Below are 17073 nucleotides of genomic sequence, written 5' to 3'. Positions count from 1 at the left end.
GAGGATTTTCTCAGCCTGTCCCCTCCATGTGTATGTGAGCAAGCAGTAGTAGGGGGAGGAATGTTGATCAGACTCTGGTACCTCCCGGCAATCGTCTAACATATGGCTGGCACTGTGAGAGTGCTGCCTTAAGGAGTCTACTAGGGTTGCCAACCTCCAGGTGAGGCCTGGAGATCTCCCAGAATTACAAGTGATCTCTAGACAACAGATATCCGTTCCCCTGAAAATAATGACTGCTTGGTGGGGTGAACACTATGACATTATACCCCAGTACCCCAAACCTGCCTTCCCCAAGCTCCATCACCAAATCTCTAGGAATTTCCCAATCTAGATATGGCAACCCTACTAAGACAAGTGCATCGAACTTTTAAAAGCAGATAATGCCTTTACACAGTGGGTGATTAAAATGTGGAATTTGCTGCCAGAGGGTGTAGTAATTAGGGGTGTGCAAAAAAAAAATACTGGTAAAATTCAGATTCAGATCTAACGGAACTGATTTTGGGGGGGGGGGGGAATCCAGGATATTTCTGAACTCCCATATCAGAAAATCCATGATTCTCAAAAATTTCAAGTCCATTAGACCTGAATCTGGATTTTACCCCCCATCTCTATCCCTCATCTCTTCTTCCCCTCACTCCTGCCTCCAAGACCCATGTGAAACCTGGAGGCTGCAGTGGTGGAGCTCTGGCCCCGCCACCACCTCCAAGTCTCATTTGGAATCCAGAGGCTGTGAAAGCAGAAACAACTAGCAGGTAAGTGAGGGGAGAGAGAGGGGAAGGGGAGAGGTGATTCTTTTTTTAAAAAAAATGGCATGATTCAGGATTCACTTTTTGGCTCCCTTGAAAGGGATACTTTTTGGGGTCATCAAACCCTCTGAAAAATACCAACAAGGCCGCAGGAACAGACAGCTTTAAAAGGTGATCAGACAGATTCATGGAGGATAGGTCTATCAGTGGCTACTAGTCATGGTGACTAAAGGGAACCTTCATGTTTAGAGGCAGTCAACCTCTGAATACCAATGCCAGGAAGCAACATCAGGGGAAGGTCTTGACCTCTATGCCTTGTTGTTGGACCTCCAGAGGAACTGGTTGGCCACTGTGTGAGACAGGATGCTGGACCAGATGGACCACTGGTTGATTCAGCTGGGCTCTTCTTATGTTCTTATGAGCTTCTCCCTCCCCATAGTTAATTCCTACATTAGCCACCGCCCTACAGTGTAGTATGTGTGAAGTTTTTTTCTGAATATGGACACAAACTGCAGCTACTTTATGTCAAGGCAAAAATAGTAGGATAGCATGTTTCATAATGCCATTATTATAGACAAATAGCAAGAGGCAAAGAGAAGTTATGGTTTTCTATTCCAGTTGTCATTTAATTGTTTTGAAGCCGAGATCAAACAAAGGAAATAAAAATTAAACAAAAAAACACTTCAATTCTTCATTCAGATTCAGATCTTCAACCAGTTCCCCTCAGGACTTCAGATACAGTAAAAAGAAATTGATCTGGAACTTGGTCCACTTGAAACAGCCCCATTCCTTAGAGCTGGGATTACAGAGTAACGTGACTTCTTGGTTTATAAGGACTTTAAAGCTTTAATGAACAATTCAATATATTCATGTTACTGAATTTTGTGACAACTCCGGTTTGATGAAAAATATTAACTTTCATTTATGGCTTCTCTACCCTTGAGACAAAATTGCAATAATCCCTTTCTGCAAGAATATTAACACAATTCAGTAGAAATATTGATGTTAAAATGGCCACCTGTTTTTGTTAATTGTGAATTATAAAGTGTGCATAAATAATATGTAAAGGGCACAAAAATTGTGAAATAATTATGGCTTGGATCCAGATCCAGCAATCCACAAAAGGAAACATAAAAAGACTTAGTACAGTCCTACTTGCACAAGATCTTATGCAACCTAGCACTTTTTTTCCTGTACGTTATATTGCCCAGACATTGGATGCAGCAGATCTTAAACAAACAGAAATGCAAGTGAGGATACAATACATTTGACCTGTTGTAAATGGCTACTGTGTTTCTGATTGCTCAAGAGCTCTAGCAGAAGTCTAAATTGTGCACTGGAACCGTAAAAGAAACTACCAAAAATGGGAAATTTGGTAAAGAAATTAGGCAGGATGAAAATGGTCTTCCTGATCCAGCAAAAGAACTTATTTGTACATCCTTATGTTCTAGCCACAATTTCTTATCAGTTCCCTCTATTTTGTTGGCATTTTTAAGACAAAAACAACCGAGTTCTCATACCTAAACGGCAGCAGATCCTATTTGCACACTCTTACTAACTTGCTCTGCATTGCAGCAATCCTCTAATGCCTTTCCTTTAACTGTATTTCCAGTATATAAAATAGAGAAAGGTGTTTCATCCACCACACATGCGGTGTCAGCTATCCACAAGTTTATGAATATAAATTAAAGTGGAAATGAAGTGGAGGCATTTCAAATGGATAACTATCGCTGGTCTCTGGATATATTCAAGAAGCACTTTTTATACTGCTGGTCCTGTAACATATCAAATGGAAATGTGATAATGGTGTGCCATAAAGCTCACAAGTCTGTAAACTGTGTGCAGTTGACAAAAGATGAGTATAGTGTAAGAAAGTAAGTTACTTCTAAGGCACCTTGGAAAGGCATGTAAATGGCGGCCTGTAAAAAAGTGTCTGCCGGATTTCAAAGGAATCTACAATGGAAAACCCAAATCAGTGCCTTAGATTAACAGGCATCCTATTTAAAGACTAATTCTTTTTAATAATCCAGAAGGGTAGACAAAATTATACATACTCAATACAGAGTTTAAAAGATAATTACATAATTTAAAATGCAATCTTATGCACAGACTAAATTCATTGATGTCAATGGATTTAGACTGGAATAACTCTGCATAGGATTGAAGTTATAAATCTAAGAGCATGATAAACAAGTGTGATTCAGTTTTTTAAATTATAGATTCTTCAATAATCAGTGTTTCATCAGTGGTTCTCATATGGAGAAGGGGTAATTCCTATTTAGTCATTCCATACCAAATCAACAAAATTTGGGACACAAGAGTTGTTGAAGTTTTCCAGAGTCATTATACATGCTGTAATGTATCCACAGACATTTTTTTTCAATCGAGGGCAGGCACACACTGTGATACAATCACTATTTGTTGATTTGTCATGGAATGGCCCTATACAAGCTCAGACAGAGAACCAAAACACATATTTTCTATTGCCTCCCAGAATGTTGCCAGATGGGACCAGGAACATTGTTGATTTATTTTCAGTCAGGAAATATTGAAGAATTGGTAACCCAACATTAATGGGGATAGTGAGTCCTGGGACACTGCCATCTTAAGCAGAGTTGCATCCTTTGAAGTCCACCAACTTCAATGAAATTCTACTTAGACCTATTAAGACAGTTACCTAAGATTGCAAGACAGTTTATCAATATACCTATTTCTCAACATGGTCCAATCTGTGAATACTTAAATAAGAAGGCTGGACCTATGAACAGACAAGACAAGTCTTTCAACAAACCTGAAAAAAGCCCCAAATCTGAAATATAAAAATATCAAAAACTGTTTTTTAAAAAAATATATATTCCAAAACAATAGAAACAGCCTCTGTAGCTTTAAAAAACAAATGCCCCCAGTGACCACTGCTAGGCAACCACAACAATATTACTAGAGATCAAGTCTTGGATTCTGTTAGTAAAGGACAAGGAGAGGAGCAGGACCCTTTCCAAAGCTTTTGGTCTTTCAGGGAGGACTCCCCAGGGCCAGGTTCAGCAGCAACCAATGGGCAACTTCCTATCATGCAACTTGCATGACTCACCCAGCCCCAGCCATTTGTTACTGGTCAATAGCAGTCACCCCATGATCCCATGATAGCCAGTACCATATAGTGATTAGAGTTTCAGATTAGGATCTGGAAGAACCTAAATTTACAATCCCACTCTGCTGTGGAAGTTCACTGAGTGACTCTGGGCCAGTCGCACATTCTCAGCCTAACTTACCTCATAGGTTTATTGTGTGTATAAAATGGAGGAGGGGAGGATGACATAGCTACTTTGGGTTCCCATTGGGGATAAAAGAAGGTTCCAAAGAAGTAAATAAATAAAGCTGAAGATAAAAAATAGGTTGGTGGGTGAGAGGAAAGTAGAGAAGGAAGCATGGAAAGGTGAGGATATGGAGGCAGCCAGGAGGAAATAATGTGAAAAGTACTGAGGAAAATGAGGTCCCCCCTGCAAGTCCTTGCAGGTTCCTCACCATGCAACTGGGCCTAATCAAGTGACTGGCATGGCACCACTGGGCCTAGCATAATGATTGGCTTGGTCAGTGAGAGGAGATAAGGAAACAGGGAAAGGGGGGGCTGCCAGGAGACAGGGAGAAGGCAATAGTGTGGGGAGGGGATACAGAGGAAAGTGAGGTACTCCTGTGCCACTCCTTGCAGGTTCCCAACCACTCTAATGTACAACTCCTTGCAGGTTCCCAACCAGCTCAGCCAGCACTATACAACTTGGCCAGAGTTTTCTCAGAGAGAGGCTGCCAGGGGAGGGACATGATGGAAACCTGAAGATGGGGGCAATTAAAGGTAGGTTGGCTGGTGGGAAAGACAGAAAGAAGCATAAAAGGAAGAGAGGCTATGTGGGCTGCCAGGGAAGAGAAAGAATAAATTGTGGGCAAGGGGAAAATGAGAAGCCCCCCCCCACAAGTCCTTGAAGGGGCCCCACTTATATAAATATATTGTAGATTAATTTTCTCCTTTAAAAATTCCAACTGTCCAAAGTAATCAAGACATCCCCAGCTAAAAGATTTTCAAGATGTAAAAATTTCACAAGATCTGAAAAGGCAAATATTGTTAATGAACACTGAAATATCTTACAATTTTAGCTCAGATAACTGTCACTCCACAATGTGTAATACTTACAGAGCAATCCTAACCGGGGCGGGGGGGATGGCCTTTGAAGCTGGCATGATCCCTGAGCCAGTGCTAGTGCCATTTGTGCCGGCGGTCGGCACAGGGCAACTTACACTGGCTCCGGGGAGCAGCACGGCAGCATGAGGCTTGGGTGACAGCACTGTCTCCCCAGGAGCATTTTCCTGGCACAAGGGCTCGTGCCAATATCAAAAGGGGTGTTCCATGGGGTGTTCCCTAAGCCCTTTTGGCCAAGGAACACCCCTTTTTGCAGTAAGAAGGCAGGCATAGCCCCATGGAGTTTCATGAGGTTTTCTTGAGAAAGGCATTTTCAGCTTGCTGTGCTTGGCAGCAAGCTGCTCAAGAGGTGGCGCGGCTGCACCGTCCCTGGCCCCTTCTTAACCACCACCACCCCTTAGGATTGCTCAGTACGTGTATACTGTATATACAGAAATGGGAGGCAGAAACAAGGAGAAAGGAGATAGTGTTACCCAACTGAGGTGAAGACCATACCTCTTCCATGAGGATTATAAAGGTAGTGTTGTATCCTTGTTCTGCTACCAGCTTGCCATTGGATGTGAGGATATGCAGACCCCTGGGAGCTTTGCCTGGGCACTGTTCAGGCTTGGCTGCATATTTTTCCCTTAGCCCATCCGTGCAGTTATTAGAAACGATCTGCCGATACCTGTGGGATTTGACAGTTTGTGTTGCATTGAGTTGTTTATGTAAAACTTCATCTCTGTGTTTCAAGGACAAGGTTACTGTCTGACAGAACTCACACTCCATGCTAAAAGGAAGTGTAAAGAAAGCTAAAGCTTTATCATTGCACGTAGCAGACAATATTATTTCAAATGTTTTCCTGAATCCAAGGAAGACTGACTTCTTACTAAGTTACAAAACTTTACACAAGCAAAAGTTTAAGTAGGACAGCTTTCATTTCATTTCATTAAGTTTTCATTTCTAGTTTCTGTATTTTTGTTAATTTTCCTTTTATCTTACTGCTTCATTATGTGGGACAGCATTTGTGCATGTAACTGTCTTTGCTTTAACGTATCTCCCAAAAACCTAGAAAATTTTCAGAAGAGGCAATGTCCCATAGCCCTGAATGCCTTGCTAACTTCAGCAATTGCTGAGACAGTTAAATAATCTTAGGACCATTTTGGTTCTTCCAGGTAAGGACCAAAAGTGCCACAATTTGTTTAATAAATTGCTAACTTTGGTTATGAAAAAACCTGCATACAAATATTTTTGCCTATAAACTTAATGTTTCCCACAAACTTAATATTTTTGCCTATAAACTTAGTGTTTCCCACAAACCTGAGACAAAACTTACTGAATAGCTAATGTTCCTAATCATTAATCCCATATCATTTTAGCTTTAAATAGTTTCTTTTAGGTTCAGGCCCATAGCTAGGATATGGGAACAGAGTGGGAGGGAGAACAAAAAAAGTGAATTGTTATTGCCTCTAAAAATGCAGGGTGTTTCAACTTAAAAATACTGCCTAAACTGAAAAAAATGTATATTGTGAGTGACAGTGTTATTTTACAACAAAGAATAGAGCTGCATTTCATACAAATGAAGGGTGGGTTTATACATGATATGCTTGTTCTTCATGCATTGGGTTTTTCATTTTATTTCAGATTTATAGCTTGGTATTTTGATGTTGGGTTGAAATCAGTCGTGTCCTAAGCATGGTGTATGCTCAAGCACCTCTGTTCCCTTAAGGGGATTCAGGATTTACCAGCTAGCCCAGGACCTATATTAGTAGACCCTAATAAAGAATTCACTTCTCTAGCCTCATTTTACCACCCCAGCAGAAATAAGATTGACCACCAAAAGACTGTAGAGAGTTACTAGTTTGTTTCTTCTTGAAACTATATGGTTCCATCAAAAAACTATCCTCAAATTAATATAGACAAACAACAATAACAACAACAAAAATCTCCCGGCATTCTTTGCCCACATTGCTTGTTCCCTGGTTAGCATGGACCAACTTATGTTTTGTATGTGGAAAGAATGACCACACTAAAACTAAAAAATTATAATTAAAGCTATTGGTTATAGAAAGAGGAAAAACATGTAGGGAGCCAAAATAACTACAGAGCAAAGGATAAATTAAAAAGCTGGTAAATGCCAACATATTTCCCTATCTTCTATGATTTTTAAATTGTGAGAGAGGCGAAATAATCTTAATTACCAAATTCCATCCATCTTTTTGGATGCCACTTCTTCAGCTACACCCACTCTCTCTTTTTACCCCACAATTGGGTAAGAGCCAAAATAAATCCAAACCAAAAAGAAAAAAGTACAGACTGACCTTCCCTTACCCCCCTCAATCTCTGAGTTCACTTTCCTGGAATGTTATGCCTATCAAAAGAATTCTTCCTCCTTTTATGTACCATTAAACCCCACCCCTTTGGGATGCGGAAGACTTCTAGGAGTCTATTGCATGTACGAGGGTCCTGGTGGTACAGGAGGAATCTCTTGTTCCTTTGGCTACTCGCCATTGACATCTATAGCCATTCTCTTAGCCAGACAAGCTGAAAGCTAATGAGATACACTAGTTCTGCAGCTGGGAAGGCCATGTGAAAGTAGCCTTTGAGCATCAGCAAAACACAAATTAAATACTTCTTTTTTAAGTTGCAATTTTGACACAAGTGTCATTTTGACACAATATTGGGCGAAAACGCATGGTCGCTTTATCCTCCTTTAATCCCTGTTTCAGCCAAGATTCAGCCAGGATAGAACGCATGCGTTTCGCCTAATGTGCATTCGATCCTGGCTAAAAAAGGGATTAAAGGAGGATAAAGTGACTGCGTTTTCGCCCAAGGAGTCTTGTTCTGGATGAAGGAATCTTGTTCTAGAGCGAAAGGCTCCTTCCCCCAGGGCCAGGCAGAAAGGGATTTGTGAGATCCATCCCAATGTGATTATGTTAGTTACACAGTTAAGCCTCTTGCTTCCTGCTCTTTTCTCTTGTATTAGGGAAGTCAGGCAGTCTTTCCTTAGTAGTATTTTAAAAAGGCATTTTCACATCTATGGATTAGATTTTCTATTACATATATTCTACATGGACATTTCTTATTTTGAAAGGTTATTTTGCAAAGAAATAGAGGTGAAGTGTGACAAACAGCTTATTTGTATGGATCTCCATGGAAATCCTCTATCCGAAAGCTGTTTATGTTCAGAATGAAACGGACTGGAAACCACCAAAATATGTAAAGTTTATTGCCTTAATCTTACCTTGCAAGTGAACAAATTCTGAATGAATAGTTAATGTGCTGTTATAAGGAACGTTGTTATAGTATGCATTTTCATTTACAGAACCCAAACAGACAGAGTCTACAAGAACATTGAATTGGATCCTACTATTTTGTTCTTTTAATACTTGAGCACTCCAGTGGCGCATGAACACTTCTGCTGACATAAGACACTCTGGTAAGAATATCTTTAATAAGAAATTATCTCCTGGAAAATATATTATCTCCCAGTTTGCATTGTTGCAGTATAAGTAAGGCTAATTGGTGAGACATTCAAAGGTGAAAATCCATTCCAAGCATATCATCTTGTAGGATGGTGGCGAGGAGCGGGGCCACTTTTTACTGATCAGCATTATCAATCAAAGCCTTAGTTGATTGAGCAGCATGTAGGAGAACGGAAATGAGGCTTATGCCTCTCAGCATAAATGAAGACAGTAGTACATTGATTAATTCTGGAGCCACACCACTGTTAGCCATAATAGGATGCCTGTTAGCAGCAGTCTGCAATAAAACGTAGGGCACAATTTTGTTGGTGTAGATCAGCTATTAAATAAAGTTCAATTTAACCTATACACTCCATGTACCATGTCTTCCTTTTGGATTTGGGTTCAAAATAAAGATGGATTTCAGATAGGAGTGGTCTAGAAAGCACTAGAGAACAAAACAAAAATAGCAATGGCATTCTGTTAGACCAAAGCATTTTTAAAAGAGAAATCCAATTTCCCAACTGAAGTTTACCAGAATAAAGAAGTCTTTATCTATAAGCATTTTCATATTTGAAGATCTCTGGAGCTGAAGAACCATGGGGAATGAAATATTGGACTTACTGTGAGGGTTTCCTCTCAGCAGTAGATTAGAAGGTATCTTGGGATAGGTTATGCTTCCTCCTTGCTCCATGGGCAGGGCATATGCAAAGGCTTCCACTATCCTGACAAGGCCCTTGACACACACCCCATCCCCCAATTCACATCTTGCTAAGTGTCTGAGGAAGATGGATTCACCTCTAGCATAGAAATCATAGATGGACTTTTCCTAAAGGGAGTACAACTCCTACAAAGATACCTTCCTCCACTGATGGAGGAAGTTATTGTTATAAATACTTCAAAAGTAGACTTTCTGTTTGTATTTTAATTTTAGCCGAAAAGCTGGTATTTGTCTGGATTCTTTTCTGGGGAGCATCTTTCTCCTCTTAACAATGTGGCCCCCACATATCATTATTGCAAATAGTTTTCTGAAAAATTATCTGGAGTACTCTTTGCAAGGAAATCCTGGAAAACAGCAAAATGTATGTCAAAAAGACACTACAAATGTACAGGTAGAAAGCTCACCCAGTGCTGTTCAGGTAGCTCTGTCCAAGGCTGCAATCTTTCATCTGGGATGATGGGTTGAACCAGAATGCTGGGATACATTGATTATTACTGTGTCTTTCATAGCCATAGTCACTAAGGTACAAAATAGAATCATTAGTGTTAGTTTATAATGAATAACTACTTTTATGGGTCATCTTTGCAAACTCAAACATGTATGTGTCGTTTTTCTCCACTTTATTCTTATAATAACCCTGTAAACTAGATTAAGCTGGGAGATAACCATTTTCTGAAGGCCTCAATAAAGTTTCCTAATTCAGCAATAAATCCACATCTTCCTGGTATAATCGAACACTCTATTTCAGGCCTTAAAGAGAGACAGACTGACAGACAAAGATGTACAGGAAATCAAAATATGCAAGCAAGAAGAGACACATAACGCAAGAAAGAAAGGAAGGACAAAGGCATGATGTTATTTACCACTAGGCCATAAAAAACTTCAGCTGTCTGTTTCCACACATTAAGGTACAAGACATTTTTTGCCAGGCCTATTGGCAACCCTACTGTTCTCACTTAAATATCTGTATGCCTCACTCTCTTTCCACCCCTCCTTGCAGCCTCAAATTCTGTTTCTGGTAAGAAGCTGGACTTGGGAAAACAAACTATCTCTGAGGCAGGGATGGACTTAATGATTGTGGGACCCTGGAAAAGTCAAGGATGCTCCCCCACACCACTCCCCAACATTGCCATTAATTCTACCCACCCCAGTTTTAATGTATGACAGTGGTTGTTGTAAGGATAAAATGGATTATGGGAGAATATTTTAAACCACTCTGAATCCCCATGGGAGAAAACTGGGGTATATATGAAATAAATAAGTATTTAAAAAATTAAGATACATAAGCCAAAGTGATCTCCCATCCACCTCCATCCCTCACTCTCTCACTCTTGTCACCTCTGGAGTCATAGATGCAGGGGCTTCAGGGGAGAAGCTGCCACCATTGAATGCCTCTGTGTGTGTGTGTGTGTGTGTGTGTGTGTGAAAACAAGTGTGGTTATCAGGGGTGAAAATGCCTTCTGAAGTGATTTTTAGAAGTATTGCAGTAATTTTAGAACAGTGACAACTCCCTTCCCCCCCACACTATGCTGTCAAGTAGGGATGCCAGCCCCCAGGTGAGATCCGAGGATCCCCTGGAATCACAGCTCATCTCCAAACTAGAGAGTTCATGTCCCATGGAGAAAATGGCTGCTCTGGAGGGTGAACTCTATGGCATTGTACTCCACTGAGGTCCCTGCCCTCCCCAGGCTCCATCCCCAAATCTCCAGGCATTTCCCAACCTGGATCTGGCAACCTTTCACTCCCATTCACTGCCAGTGGCCAGGGGGGACCTGACAACCTTACCTGTCAGCCAGGAATGTCACCATGGTTGGTCTGTCAGTTATAGCGCATGATGGGGATTTAAGCTCATCATGCCCGCTCCCAGCAATTGCTGTGTCACTTTCTTAAAACTTAAAACACTGTGTATTTCTTAAAATACTGTGTCACTGTCTGAAAACTAAATTTCCCATCATGGATTTTGCTGCCCCAATCTGGAGAGCAAAGCTATGTCCGTGTGATAAAAGGCTAAGCCTTCTCCCCCTACATCCACAGCTCTTTTGTGTGAGGGAGAAAGAGAGAGAAGTGGACTGCTTTTCTGAGATGGAAGCCAGAAGAGGAAGCCAACTTGGAAGGGGGTAGGTGAGGTGGGGCAGGCAATGCAGCTTTCCAAGTGAGAAGGGAAAATAAAATACGCAACACAAATAAGCAAAAGTTAACTGCCCACATTGCAGCACAGGGGAGAGCCAGAAAACTATCCAGTCCTCCTCAGCACATACACCTATACCATCGCCCCTTCCCTTCTATGGAGCAATTGCTCTGTTCCTGCTGGCAGGTGCTGGCAGGGAGGGGGATAAATTAGTCAGTTGCTTGAGGGGGAGACCTTCATCTTCTCCTCCTCCTGCGTGGGGAATAATGGAATGGCTACCACTACCACCTGCCTTCCACCAGCCTACCTCTCGCACTTAAGTCTTAGGGTTTGATTGTCTTTGCTCCTTTATTTTAACACTTGAGTACCCCTCTGAACTTTGTTCTTTTGGAACTGCCTGATCCCTGTTTCCGTATGGGGTCCCTGCAGCCTCAGTACCTCCCATCATCACTTTCTGGCATTCTGGGAACCAGGCAGCAGCAGAGGCAACCAGGGCAACTCATTGCAGGACAGTGGGTGGGTGTGTCCTAGTGCAGTGCCCCTCCCAGCATGGGGACCAGAACAGCTGCCCCAGATGTCACATAGCTAAGACTGCCCCTGATCTGAGGAAGCCCAGTCTGGCCATCATCTGATCTCCAAGATGTATGAGAAATATCCATCCCAGTCCTAGCAATTGCAACCTTTAACCAAGTTGGAGAAGAGCCAGTTCTACAACTCATTGGAATTTATTGCCTGTAACAGACGTACAAAACAAGGCGGGGCGGGGGGGAATCAGGCAGGACAGAAACTGTCCCTCCAAGAAGTAAGTATGAAGTTGCATGCTTTAATTCAGTGCTAGCAATGAGGATGTTCCTACATTCCTTTAATCAAAACAAGTCCGATTTTACCCAGGAGGAAGCATACATATCAGCTATGGATACAGTTTAGCCAAGCATCTTAGCACATTTACAGCCAGGCGCAGAGATGTAAAGAAGAGGCCTTAAATCTTAGTTTTTATAATGCAATTCATAAAACACTTAAGAATGGCATGTGATCCACTGCAGTCCTATAATGGCATTATACACTTTTTTATTTATATTCTTCTTGCACAATCTATGACCTCTTCTAGGCCCCTCAGTATCTCAGTGGAATACAAACTAGCAACAGCAGATCTTTAAAAAAAAACAATGTAATAAATATAACCAGTATGGCCAGTAACTGACTGAACAATAACTGGAACCCTAATCTTTTAGAGCATGCTGGTGACTGTCTAAAACAGCATTTCAGTGTGTGTTGGGTGGGGGAGGACATTTAACCCATAGCCAATGAAGACTTGGTTCACATACAAACAGTGCTTCCTTTCTCAGGTATTCTATGAACATATGGAAGGGAGGGATGTGGCTTACTGTAGCAAAATAAGGGTTCTAGACTGTAATGTATAGGGAGATGTATAGGCTGGGTGCAGAAGGGACCCTGGAAAGCAGCTACGAAAACAGGTTTTTTTTTAAATCTGGGAATTGGGAGAAGCACTACCTTCCCCCTTCCCTAGTACCATGGCTCTGATCCTCCAGATGACCCACTCCCCTGTTGTTAAAGGCAAAATAAAGCATTCATTGTTCAAATGGGTTAAAGGGGATCAAAGATTTCCTGATGCTTTTCTTCTTGATGTTCAATTTTAATCATTCTCAGCAGGCCAGCCCTGCACACACAGACACACACACACACATTTTAAGAAAATGCCTGGTAGTGATGTGATAATTAAAAAATGTTCAGGAGGCAATGTGTGTTGCCCAAAAGAAAGAAAGAGCTGCATTAATATTTAATAAAATTAAAGACAACATTTGTGAATGCCCCGAAGGCTGCAGACTCATTCATTACGTTCTGGTAAATGTATATTAAAAACACACACGCTGCCCACCTTCCCACTCAAAAGCCCCAGGGTTTGCATGTTAGAAAAATCATCAAGTCCAGCTGCTGCTTTGCCTTGCTTGGAAAAGCTTTCTTGCCAAGGGTAAATAAAGAGCTGAAGAAAGGAAACATCAAACAAGTTTTCTAATACAATTTCAGCATTCATTGTTCCACAAGGTGGAAGAAAAATCTACATAATTTTTCACTGGTTTATGGACATTCTCATTTTTGGACTGTTACTCTCCCACTGCTATAACTGCCTCATTTCCCCCAATGTGGGAAAAGGAAAAACTGCCAGGGAGGCTTAGTTGCAGGTGTAAACAGATAACCTCTTTCAAAACTACTCTGGAGAAGGGAACCTAAAAAACTTCCCAAAGGGTGCCAGTTAGAGCAGTGGTGCTTAGCAGTAGGAATCAACTGGTCACAGAACCACTCCTGTGAAGAAGCCAACAGCTGGATTTCATTCATAGTAAAATGCAGAAGAAAGCTCTTCCTTGCAATTCCCCCACCCACCCACCCATCTCTACTTCTCCCTGGAATTTGTGGTTCCAGCTCTCTAGAACAGCACTGATGTGCTAGGTTTTTTTCCCTCCTTTAAATTGGCTGATACACATCTATATCACATATAAAAGGTAAAGGTAAAGGTCCCCTGTGCAAGTACCGGGTCATTCCTGACCCATGGGGTGACGTCACATCCCGATGTTTCCAAGGCAGACTTTGTTTGCGGGGTGGTTTGCCAGTGCCTTCCCCAGTCATCTTCCCTTTACCCCCAGCAAGCTGGGTAATCATTTCACCGACCTCGGAAGGATGGAAGGCTGAGTTAACCTTGAGCCGGCTACCTGAAACCAACTTCTGTCAGGATCGAACTCAGGTCTTGAGCAGAGCTTTTGACTGCAGTACTGCAGCTTAACACTCTGCGCCACGGGGCTCTTCATATCACATATACAAACTGATAAAACAGGGCAAAAGGTATTCTTCTTTGTGCTGTTATTTTACCAGTGAACACATGGATTGATCACATAACGGTATAACTAGGAACCATTATTTACATGGACTGATTTCTAAAATGAATCTAACATGAATTTCTAAAATGATCTCCGGGATCAAAGGAGCATGCCTGTTATATTAGGTGCTTTGGAACACAGACAGGACAATGCTGCTGCTGTCGTTTTCTTTGTGGGCTTCCTAGAGGCACCTGGTTGGCCACTGTGTGAACAGACTGCTGGACTTGATGGGCCTTGGTCTGATCCAGCATGGCCTTTCTTCTGTTCTTATGAATTTGAGAAAACCTCCTAGTTAAACAGGAAGATAGTCTGAATGCCGGGTACAACGAACTTGTGGGCCACTAACATATTCACATGGCAGAAAGCTCCTTATTCCTGCTCTACTGCATAGTTCTTTTCGATTAAATTTATCAACAAAGACCGCCGTATTACTTTTCATCACTTTTGGAATTCTACAGGCACCAGCAAAGAGAGTTAACCACCAACAAATAAGCACTCAAGAAAGGCTGCAAAGCACTTTTTTTTTTACCATTCAAAGTCCCATTCGGCGCAGATGCAAGGTTCACAGATGACTGTTCTCGAATAGTCTCTATTCAGTGCACACCATGCCCCTGCCTTACGTTTTTTATAGATCTTCCTCTCTCCCATAACACAAGGTTCACCCTTTGGAGCAGAACAAAGGTGAGTTAGAATAAAGAAGAGAATACTGATGGATTCTACACTTCTGTCTGAGTTGCTTAATTGGTAACAGAGGCACAGGAGCTCAGTACTTCCTGAAAGCCACACAATTAGACCTTAGAAGGGAGAGGAATGAATTACATCTTGCACTTGACCCTTCTTTTCTATCATCTTCAATCCTCGAAAGAAACCTTTAAAAAGAAAAGAAAACCTAGAACACTGCCTCTCTCATATGTCTGCTGTCTAAATGGCAATTTCCAAAACTATACAGATAAAACAGTGTTAATGGAGACTAGAGATGCCAACTCTTGGTTGGAAAATTTCTGGAGATTTGGGGGTGGAGCCTGAGGAGGGGAGCAACTTTAGAGTGTTATAATGCCATACAGTTCTCCCTCCAAAGCTGCTATTTACTCCAGGAGAGCAATTATAATTCTGGGAAATCTCCAGGCCCCACCTAAAACTTGGCAGCCCTAATGGAGACATAAGACGGGTTTGGAGATGCTGGGGAGGGCATTCGGTATATTTGGTTGTATTCTTTGAATTCTCCCTTCCAACCAGGCCTAGAGGAAAGAACAATCCAAGATAATAACCACTAACCAATTTTGAGACCCAATCTTAGCATTTGGAATGGCTTTTCAAACAGCTTTTGTACTCAACTGTAATTTAAACAGTAAATCTTGACTCAGATGATTAAGTCAGCCTTCTGTCACAATTACAATCCAATTCATAGTATATCTTGTCATTAATCAACTAATTGCGGCCACATTTTGTTTAATCAAAATTAATGTTTGTAGAAGTACAGAATGTGAAAATTTGTAGGGCTTTTTCTCCCTTTTGTGTTCATTATTTATTCTTCTTCCAGCCTTCCTCCAACCTGCTTTTGATGCACTCATATCTTTGCTTCCCTGAACAGGAAAGCTTGGAGACTAAAGCACAGCCCAACCATTGCTCTTCTAGCATTTGGTGCTTACTTCCTAGATTCTTTTTTTCTCCCTTTTGTTTATGTGCCCCAACCCCCAATTCAGACATCCCTGCTTCTCATCTTTCAGTTACAGTGAATCATACAGACATGTTCCTTTATAACAGCACTCAAAGTTAGGTAAGAAGCCTCCTGCACACCAAAAGGAAATCTCTTTCAATTTAGCAGTTACCTGGTTGTGTAAGTGCCATGTCTGGAAGTCATCTTTGGTGCACCTTCGGTTAAAGATGGATTTGTAGTCCACTTTTACTAGTTGCCACTCTGAGCGGAGACTGAAATGGCCAAAGATTCTGAGCATTGGTAAGGGGAGGGGAGGAAAAGGAAAAGAAGGACATACCATTAGTCCCATTAGTAAATATTCCCTATACACAACATTCCTGTTGAATCAAATGGAAAGCAGAAACTAACAAAGAATTCCAGAAGGCATTTGAATAGCTTCCTGATTTTCCACATTCTTATACTCTGAAATGTAAAAGATTAAATGGTCCTATGTGTTCCTAAAGAAACCCAATAGGAGAGTTCAAAAAGAGAATCATGGTTATAACACAAAAACAATGATAATACAATTATCTTATACAGTATTCTTATACAATTTACTATTCTCTATAGAGAAAAAGGAAAAGAGGAAGACCCAACAAGAGATGGATTGACCCAATAAAGGAAGCCACAGCCTTCAATTTGCAAGATCTGAGCAAGGCTGTCAAAGATAGCACATTTTGGAGGACTTTCATTCATAGGGTCGCCGTGAGTCAGAAGCGACTTGACGGCACTTAACACACACACACACATAGAGAAAAAGATACTCTCATGATCCTAGGCAACTTTTTTGTCTGTTAATTATTTTGCTGAGTTATGATTTTTAAAAGAGCATTAAAATATATCAAAATAAGCAAGAGTAGCAGTATCATGTGAAAGCTGCACAGTGAAGAAAGCTGACAGGAAGAAAATAGATTCCTTTGAAATGTGGTGTTGGAGGAGAGTGTTACGGATTCCGTGGACTGCCAAAAAAAAAAAAAAAATCAGTGGGTTATATATCAAATCAAGCCTGAACTGACCCTAGAAGCTAAAATGACTAAACTGAGGCTGTCGTATTTTGGTCACGTCATGAAACGACAAGAGTCACTGGAAAAGACAGTCATGCTAGGAAAAGTTGAGGGCAGCAGGAAAAGAGGAAGAGCCAACAAGAGATGGATTGACTCAATAAAGGAAGCCACGGCCTTCAATTTGCAGGATCTGAGCAGGGCTGTCAAAGATAGGACATTTTGGAGGACTTTCATTCATAGGGTCGCCATGAGTCG

At 41.3% G+C, this 17073-nt stretch overlaps 1 protein-coding gene across 1 annotated transcript in view; it reads right to left on the bottom strand.

The window, feature by feature from the left end:
• Positions 1-17073, bottom strand: part of SORCS3 (sortilin related VPS10 domain containing receptor 3) — a 564006-nt gene that overhangs the window by 57385 nt on the left and 489548 nt on the right. Inside the window, exons 15-18 of the mRNA XM_056849278.1 lie at positions 15948-16065; positions 14648-14781; positions 9504-9617; positions 5431-5602 (exon numbers count right to left, since the gene is read on the bottom strand). Coding sequence (XP_056705256.1) covers positions 5431-5602; positions 9504-9617; positions 14648-14781; positions 15948-16065 — 538 coding nt within the window. The remainder of the gene's footprint in view (positions 1-5430; positions 5603-9503; positions 9618-14647; positions 14782-15947; positions 16066-17073) is intronic.

This window comes from Euleptes europaea, chromosome 5 (genome assembly GCF_029931775.1).
Source record: "Euleptes europaea isolate rEulEur1 chromosome 5, rEulEur1.hap1, whole genome shotgun sequence".
Taxonomy (NCBI): Eukaryota; Metazoa; Chordata; class Lepidosauria; order Squamata; family Sphaerodactylidae; genus Euleptes; species Euleptes europaea.
Note: the sequence above shows the minus strand (reverse complement) of the source record. Positions and strands in the feature narration are given on the sequence as shown.